Source organism: Cebus imitator, unplaced genomic scaffold (assembly GCF_001604975.1).
Source record: "Cebus imitator isolate Cc_AM_T3 unplaced genomic scaffold, Cebus_imitator-1.0 Scaffold320, whole genome shotgun sequence".
Lineage (NCBI taxonomy): Eukaryota > Metazoa > Chordata > Mammalia > Primates > Cebidae > Cebus > Cebus imitator.
In genome coordinates, this window is record NW_016107635.1 from 1,344,873 (window position 1) to 1,354,375 (window position 9,503).

A 9,503-nucleotide genomic window follows, 5' to 3' on the forward strand; every position below is an offset into this window, starting at 1 on the left:
CCTTAAGCACATGTGGGCCTCTTCCCCATCTATGCTCTTTTACAGGAAAGGCTCATGGGGGTTAGATGACTCTTTTGAGGTTTTCCAGAGTTTGCAAGTGATGGGGAGGGAAGGTGGAGATTTAAATCCAGGTCTGTGACACTGTGGGGTCTTCCCTGGGGGACAATTCTCCTTTCAGTGAGAGAGTTCTGTTATCCTTCCCTGTGTGACAATGACCCCATGATGGTTGTTCCTGGGCAGGGGATAAGACACGCAACCACAGTATCACAAAGGCAGAGTCAGGACCCTCACATCTTAGGAAATTTCTTAAGGAAAGGGTAGAAAAGGAGCTGGGAACAGAAAAAGAGAAGAGAATCCTGGGGTTGGGCAGTAAACATAAAGTCTCAGGAAAGCCTGCAAAAGGCAACTTCCCAGTGGGGAGAGAAAGTGGTTGCAAGGGTTGGGGAGCTGCCAAGTGGAGTGAAAAGGGCAATGACTTAGAGCTCTGGCACCCGGGTTTTAGTGCGGGCAGATCCACTGTGTGACTTTGGGCTGACCCTGTCACCTAAGTATAGATTCTTAACCTATCAAATGTTAAAAATAATACCCACCCAATGGATGGCACAGTGCCCACGTACAAAAACAAAGTGTCTAACTCAAGTGCTTTCAAGCAGGAGGGGCTCCTGGTTGAAGAGTCCACTTCTTTTATTCTAAATGACTTAAAAATGAACCGGGAAAACAAAATACTAAAAGTGGAAAAAATATCAGAAAACTGTCAATGACAATGAAAAATGTTTTGAGATTCATTCACAGAGGCAAAACCCTCACTGAGAAAAATTGTTCGTGTTCTCAGAGAGAAACCTCCTCTCAAAAGATGACCATGGTCTAGAGTGTGGGGTCTCAGGGAAGCCCCTGGTTCTGCACAGCCAATAGCAGGAGTCCAAGAAGGGGCAAGTTCCTTCCCATCCTGTCCCTCAGGAAGGAGGAAGCTTGACTGAGGCTGTCTTGGATCTGCTGAAGACTGATATGCCCTAGGTATGTGGTCAGGGAACCCGGGAAGGGTCTAGCACATGTGTCTTACCAGTGAGCAGTTGGAGGTCCGGGAGGGGCTCGGAGAGGACCCCCCGGCACTGCTCCTCCACCGGCAGCGGGATCACCAACAGCCCATCGGCCAGCTGGGGAAAGTCCTTGATGAAGTTGTTCTCCCTGTGGAGAGGAGCAGAGAGACTGCCAAATCGAGGAAGTGGAGGCTGCTGGGGGCTGCAGGGCAAGGAGGCAGGATGCTATAGTCAGAATAAAGGCTCATGGTGGGGTGGCTTTGCTGTGATGCCTCTGGTTTCCCGAATCCCAGCTCTGAAAACATGGTGCTACCTACAGTCTCCTGAACCAGGCAGGCTGGGGTTCAAATTCTAGCCCCACCGCTTACTTGGCTGTATGATCTCAAGCAAGCTACTGTTCCTCTCAGAACCTCAGTTTCCTTGTCTATACAGAGAGACTTAGATCTAAGGGCTGTTGTAAACACTTAATGGGATACAGCTGCCAATTATTTAAGATACTCTCTGATGCTCTATAAACTGTATATTTGGCTGCTAAATGTCCCCTTGCATAAGCAGTGGCAGTGCTGTACCAGGATGTGAGAACTGAGAATACTGTGTTTGAAGAACAAGGGGGCAAGATAAGGCAGAAAAAAAAAAAAAAAAAAAAAAGATCAAAAGAAATTACAAGGACAAAAAAAAAAAAAAAAAAAAAAAACCCTTGAAAAAATAAATGTTTGTTAAAATGCAAAGGCCCTAGAGATTTTTTTTTTTTTTACTCAAGCTTTTTCTTTTACATATGGGGAAACTGAGGCCTGGAGAAAGGGGGTAACTTGCTGAATCACAACCTGATAGGTTAGCTCATGTCTTCTGACTCCAGATGAGTGCTCTTTCCCCTGCTCTAACTTCTTCAGGCGCCTCTATCCCTTTCCTGCAGGCCAGACCCAGGGAACAGAAGACAGACCCCTGAATGACCTCAGAAAACTGAACCCTGAACAAAGTTCTGAGAGGATAGTAGTAACACTGCAGCAGAGGGAGGCAGCTATCATTCTTCTAGACAATAGACCTGCCTAAAAATTAACAGCCTGCCAAGAGAGGTGGTGAGCTTCCGTTACTGAGAGTGTGCAGGCAGAAAGCTTGACCGCCAGTTGGCGTGGATGGTATCGAGGGCTTTTCCATATTAAATATGACTTCTGGGGTCCCTTTATATTCAGAGATCCCCAGCATTAAAGACACAAATTAATCTGGAGGGAGGAGGAGAGAAGAGAATGGGGAGGAGAAGAACAAAAGAAGGGGGATATTTATTATTTCATTTTGACACACGGAATGGTCAACCTTGAAATGAAAATCAGAAGCAGAAAAACAAAAATGTGTGATGCCAAAGCAATGCCTTTGAAGTCGGTATCTCAGACCGTTCAAAAGCAGCTGTAAAAGTGTTGACTGGCTTGGGTCACCTTCCGTCTGCTCAACATCTCTGCACCCCACTCCAGGCACCTTTGAAGCTCATCACCAATTCATCCATTTAATGAACACTTTCTTCATTTCTGAGTCCAGAGGATGTGACATTATCACCATCTTCAATACCACCAGCATCACCATCATCATCATCACTGTTTTTGTCATCTCTATTATTCATTGAATCTTTATAATTTGCTAGGATATAGCTAAACACTTTACATACATTTTGTCATTTAATATTGACTGCAATCCCAGAAGATCAATATGATTATCTTTAAGTTGCAGATAAGTAACATGAGATTCAGTGTTAATAGGTGGTGGAGCTGGGATGTGAACCCCAGTCTGGCTGAGCCTGGGATTGTCGGCCCAGGCATTGCATGTGCATGACGGCGAGTTTTAAGGTCCACACTTGCCATTGAAGCATGCTACTGTGTGTGGGTATGCCATGTCTGTCTGTGGAGTCATACTTGTTTATGTCTGTGTGTGCACGTGATAATGGGTTCTACCTAGATGGTTGGTGTTTGGTTTGCCTGCAAATCTGGGAGTGTGGAATAGCAATGTGAATTTAAAAAAACAGGCTTCTGGTCAATGGAAGTGCCACCATATAGCGTGTAATCCTAGCCAGGACTAAGTGTCCTCATGCATCCCTTGTAAGGTGGCCTCTGGTGATAGATTTTCCCTGAAAGATGTAGCAGGATGGAGGGGGTATTCCAGGTCCTAGTCACTTGACTAGCATGCACTGAGCACACACTTGGGTGGAATCCTGTGCTGGGTACTAAGGAAACAGAGACAGATTTGGCTTGTCCCCCTGCCCTCTAGATCTTCTCAGCCTAGAGGGGAAAACACAAATTGGCCATGTGGAACAATCGGTGGGGGCTGCTATCAGGAATTCTGCATGTTCTGGGTGCTGCTGCACAAGATCTCTTCCCTGTGAGATCCCCAGCAGCTTTTTCACTCTGGGCAGGAGAGGCCAAGGATGAAGAGGTAGCTCACCCTCGGAAGCTGAGAAGAGCCTCTGAGGACAATAACAATAGCCTTTTATTGAACACCTATTATGCACCAGGCAGTTGCCAGTATACACTCTTCACCCAACCCTATCAAGTAGATGCCATTTACATTCCCCATTCAGACACTCCAACGCTGAAGCACAAAGAAGTTATGTAACGACCCAAGGCCGCAAGGCTGGGAAGTGCGAGATCCCAGGTGGTTTGGCCCCAGGTCAAAGTTTAGTCATGTATTGCTTTCACCCATGAGTTAAGTTTTAAAGTTGACTCAATCTAGTATTTAAGTTTTCCAGAATTCTATGAGTTTTAAAAGCAAACTACATGCTTAAGTAGAGTATATTTATACTTTGTTATGTACTAAAAAATGACCAGCTTGTGGTGTTATTTCTCAACTTGCCTTTCCCTAAGCATTCACTCAGACAGTTGAATATGGAATAGTTAATATTTGCTGTATACCTGGCACAGAGTCTTTGTTTCTCTGACAGGTCATGGTAGATGTCTTCAAACGACACCCTAGCACTCCTCATCACTACTTGGGTGCAGGGTGCTGAAGGAGCTGCCTGTGACAGACACAGACTGTCAAAGCTGGAAGGGCCCTAGTGCCTGGGAGAGCGCTGAGCCCCGACAGGCTGCAGCCGAGAGAAGAGCCTTGCTGCTCATACAGCTTCACCATGTGCCCCAGGCTCTGTTCTCCATGTGACCTCTTCGAGCCTCACACCAACGCCACAAGACAGGCATATATTCCCCGTTTAACCAACAAGGAAATGGATTTTCCATGGACTTACATGCTGAATGCATTTGGGAAATGAGATCTGAAGGCAAATCTATCATTTTTCACTTTACCACCCAAAGATCTCCATTTCAAATCTCTAGAAACATTCTTATAATTGCAAAGGAGGGAAGGTAATGACGTCTTCTCTATCCCCATGTCCCCTCCTCCAATCCCTCTGCCTTCCTGTCAAGTCAATCTTAGCTCTGCAAAGAAATCTGACCCCAAAGGGACCACACAAGGAAACAGCATGGGCAAATTCAGGAGGCAGGGGCCTGGTTCAGGACGCCCCTTCTTGGAGAAAGGTTTTCCTTCCTGAGCTTCCAGAAAGTAGAGGGGGTCTTAGAGAAATGCAGACAGAGATAGAAGATGGAAGGGTGAGAGTTACCCAGCCAATATGGGAGGCTGGGAAGGAGGGAGGCAGGTAGGCGAAGATGAAGCCCTAATGAACAAGATAGCAACTGCATGGTCTCTCGGGTACTGGGTCCCTTCCAACTGCTTGGGCAATGACCACGAGTCCTGCAAGGCCTCTGCCAGCAGAGGGCGCCCGGGGCCTTTGCATCGATCAGCTCTTTCCGGAGGCAAAACACAGATGAGAAGAGCAGCCACTGGGAAAGTTCCGCTGGGCTGAGAACCTCAGATGGAAGCCCAGACAGCAGCTGCAGAATCCACCCACCTGGGAGAGGGACCAGGGAGCTGGCAGAGTGCTGGCTTAAACTTGGGTGGTCAGAAATAATTCAGATTCTCAGCGCTCGTGTGTGTGTGCGCAGTAAAAACTACCACACAACTAATTCACATAATAGGAAGACAGAAAAATTGGCAATATTTATTTACTGATCATATCTGTTACTCATCAGCTATGCTTTAGTTCATGTGCCAACATTATTGCGTGTGTGTGTGTGTGTGTGTGTGTGTGTGTTAAAAGCTGCTAGGTAACTAACCCTAGCAATTGAAATAATGATAATATTTACAAAGATTTATTGATTGCATTTGTTGACCATCTCCTATATTTAAGGTAGTGTGTCAAGATACAGTAGTGTACAGGAATGCAAAACCAAATATTGTATGTTCTCACTTAGAACTGGAAACTAAGCTATGAGGATACAAAGGCATAAGAACTTTGAGGACTTGGCAGGGGAAGGTCAGAAGAAGGATTATAAAAGACTGCATATTGGTCCAGGTGCAGTGGCTCATGTCTGTAATCCCAGCACTTTAGGAGGCCGAGGTGAGGAAGATCACCTGAGGTCAGGAGTTCAAGACACACTTGGCCAACATGGCAAAAACCCATCTCTACAAAAAATACACAAATTAGCCAGGCATGGTGGCACACACCTGTAATCCTAGCTACTCAGGAAGCTGAGGCATGAGAATCACTTAAGCCCAGGAGGCGGAGGTTGCAGTGAGCAGAGATCATGCCACTTTACTCCAGCCTGGGCGACAGAGGGAGACTCCGCCTCAAAAAAAAAAAAAAAAAAAAAAAACTACATATTGGGACAGTGTATACTGTTCAGATGATGGGTACCCTAAAATCTCAGAAATCCCCATTAAAGAACTTATTTATCTAACCAAAACCACTTGTGCCTCCAAAACAATTGAAACTAAAAATTATATAGGAGTGCGTATGCCATTTTAACCTCATAAAAACACTGAGAAAACTACTATCAATATTCCCACTTTACAGATGAAGAAACGTGTTCAGAGAGGTTATGGAACTTGTCCAACTGGGGTCCACAGTTAGAACAGTGGCAGTGGCCAAGACCACATTCCAACACCCCTAGATTCTAGCTGAGACCCCGGCAGACAGTGAGTACATGCTCAGTGAATCATCCCAGGCCTGAGCTCTTGATCACTGTGATAGCTTGACTCATTTAGAGATGACACCATGCAGTTCTGTTATTCCCCACCACAGTGAAGTGTGCTTTCATGAAGTCATTTTTGAGAGATACTTGTTTAAACAAACAGTGGCTCTGTAGCCACTTGAAACACAACGTTCATTTATACACACACACACAAACACGCAAACACACAGGCAGACAAGCATCTCCCAAATTTATCTGTGATAACTGTTCAATCTCAGTTGACATTCTAGGGAAACAATTCATTGATTTCGAAATAGTAGATCTTGGGTCCTGGGGCCTCTGGCAGTGAGAGGTCCCCTTCATTTCACAAACACTTATTGGGGTTCTACCTTTTTTCAGGAACTGCTTTGGGTACTAGGGATACAGCAGTGGAAAATCAGAGGAGATGCCTCTATTCGTGAAGACCAGGAGAGAATCAATGCTGCATTGAAGTCTACAAGATTCTTCACAATCTAGACCATACCTACTTACCCCTGCTTCCTTGTCGTTTGTCCACGGCCCACTGGGCCACTGTTTTCCTCCTGCTATACTGTCCTTGGGTTCATTTTCTGTGGCATACTCCCATCCTACACAAGGACCCGCTTAGAATTTGTCCTCTCTCTGGAAGGTCTTTCCCTTCCCTCTGCACCTGAACAACCCCTATTCATCATTTACACCATCCACTACTCCTCTGCCTTTGAGAGCTCTCCCTGGAATCTGTTCTTCTATTACACACCATGATAGTATCTTGCTGTTTTCTTCTGTGAAGGGCTTTATAGTTTCTAATGATACATGTGCTTATGGGAGAACTTGTTGGACACCTGCATTTCCCACTAGACTGTGCGTTCCATGCAACCCCAAACTATGCCTGTCCAATGTCCTGCTGCCTCCTCAGGGCCCAGCAGTGCACACTAAGTACCTGAGTAAAACTGAGAAAAAGGAGGTGCGCCATGAGCATTTGTTGAGGCAGTGAAGGAAGAAAGCCCACAGACAATGATAATGTGTGTGTGACCTATATCTCTTGATGAAGCCCTGTCTGATGTTTTGCTGTAGAGTCCCAGATGCTTCAGGATCTAAAGGATGTTGAGGATTAGAGTCTAATATTCCATAAGAAACTTCAAAACCCTACTTTCTTCCCCTAAATTCCTAAGTGCACACATATTCTTGCTCCCATGGAGCTTGGACAGAGGGGCCAGGAACACTGAGCGAGTGGGGACCAGATGGAAAAAGATGATCTCCCTAAGAAAGGGGTTGGTTGAGCCTCCCATTCTTGGTGTGCATATGTGCATTCACGTAGAGGTAGAGGTACGGGCACATGCTAAAATGAGCAATGCCAGTGGGCAGCAAAAGGCCCCATTCAGAAACCACCTCTTCCATAATACCATTCCAGTTTTCCCCAGTTGAAATACATCTTTTCTACCGCTTTAATCTCATGCATCTTGTTTGTAAATAGATTCCAGATGTGGCCTTGGGATCTAATGATAGAAAGGGCATGAATTTAGATATAGACATGGATACAAATTCTAGCTGTGTGACCTTCAGGAGTATCACTTAAAATTTTATGAGCCTTAGTGACTTCATCTGCAAAATGGGGATAATGAGTCTGTCCTCAATGGGTGAGGAGGAGGATTTGTGTAAAATTATTTTTAATGCTAGCTTATTTTTAAAGTATTTCCTTAAAGATATTTTAATGCTAGCTTATTTTCCCTGGTGGGGAGTTCAACTCTGAGTGGACTAAATGTTTACCCTAGAGAAAATGTTTTATGTCCTTAATCAAAAAACAGAAATAATTTTTTTTTTTTTTTTTGAGATCGAGTCTCATTGTTGCCCAGGCTGGACTGCATTGGTGCAATCTCAGCTCACTGCAGCCTCCATTTCCTGGGTTCAATAAGCTGGAATTAAATATAAAGTTGTAGAAAACACACTAGATTCTGAACCTCTCCAAGGGTCTGAGAGAGCCCAGCACAGTGCCTGTCTCACTGTACATGGCCCTGAGCATCTGTTGAGCCATGTGTAAACAGAAGGGGAAGGTCTCTTTACCCTCCCAGGCTACCTGCATATGACCTCTGAATGACAGAAATCCTACAAAGCATTTCCACTGAGGATGCACCGTGTCTAGCTTCCTTCTGCTCAGCCATGCTGACAGCAAAGACAAGCAAGGGAAGCTGGACTCCTCTGCCACTCTGTCCTACCCTTCCTCAGGTCTTTGCTGCCTGCTGCCCCCTTTTAAGAATATGTGTGTTTTGGGTACATTAATACACAGCAACCAGCGTGCAAGAGCCATCACCCCTCAGTTCTAGGGAAATTAGCATTTAAATTGAGGTATTTCAGGAAGGTAAATCACCCTAGAGCCAGCCAGCACTGTCTGCAGTCTTTTCTTACTTGGGGGAAAGCTAGGAGCCTTGGCTTGGGAGGTATTGAGTTTGCAGGGAGGGGCATACTCTCCCTGCCTGGTTCTCTGGCTCTTCCTACACTGCCTAAATACATCCAAAAAATGTTGCCTTAAATCCCAAAGCTGACGAGGACATCTTCCGTGGTGTACACTGTGCCCCATCCCTCATCTCTGACTGAACTGAGCATTTTGCCAAGTGACAGGGGTGACTTTGGCTGAGATCTGGTGTCCTCTGTGAACAAGCAGTTGGGAGACTTGTGTTCTCATCTTGGCTCCGTCACCGGCTGGCTGTGTGATGTGCAAAAGCCACTGTGCTTCTCTGGAACTGAGAGGGATGGGCTGGTACAAAAAGTTTGTCTGAACCTCAGGCTGGGAGGTGCTGGGCTAGATTTTGTGGCTGTTCTGCAGGTGCTGGAGACTATAGGATCTGGTGGTAATAAACTGACAGTAACACCAGACCTTCCCACCCTGAAGCTCTGCCCTCCTTAAGCAGCAGTTAGAAACTGTTCTCAAATGCTCTTCTTCTTAATTAGGCATCATAGTTTAAGTTCTCTGGTCAAGCACTCAAGGCTTGCTCATTCTTTCATTTAGCCATTCATTTATTCATGCCAAAAAATATTTGCTGTTATCTGTCAGGCATTAAGAATACAACAACAACAAAAATGACATTCTCTGTCCTCCAGTTACTCACAGCCTGATAGGAGAGGCACATGTGTACAAACGCTTCCTGTTGTATGCACATACATGTGTGCAAGGTAAACAATTGCTTTGAAAATGTCACAATGTTTTTTTATTCTCCAGAAATCTTACTTGAGTTTTGCCTCTCAAAGTTGACTTTGCAGCGTTTCAAGCTGGACAACAGTTTCAAAAGCCAGCCTGTGCTAAGGGTGAAGTTCCCTTCTCAATCAAAAGCCAGACCTGGCCGGGCGCGGTGGCTCAAGCCTGTAATCCCAGCACTTTGGGAGGCCGAGGCGGGTGGATCACGAGGTCAAGAGATCGAGACCATCCTGGTCAACATGGTGAAACCCC

The 9,503-nt window shown here is 45.5% G+C and overlaps 1 protein-coding gene across 4 annotated transcripts in view; it reads right to left on the minus strand.

The window, feature by feature from the left end:
• Nucleotides 1-9,503, minus strand: part of ASTN2 (astrotactin 2) — a 950,477-nt gene that overhangs the window by 281,484 nt on the left and 659,490 nt on the right. For all 4 annotated transcript variants that reach the window (XM_017504318.2, XM_017504317.2, XM_017504316.2 and 1 more), the window contains one exon: nucleotides 1,061-1,185. In XM_017504318.2, the coding sequence (XP_017359807.1) occupies nucleotides 1,061-1,185 (125 nt within the window). The remainder of the gene's footprint in view (nucleotides 1-1,060; nucleotides 1,186-9,503) is intronic.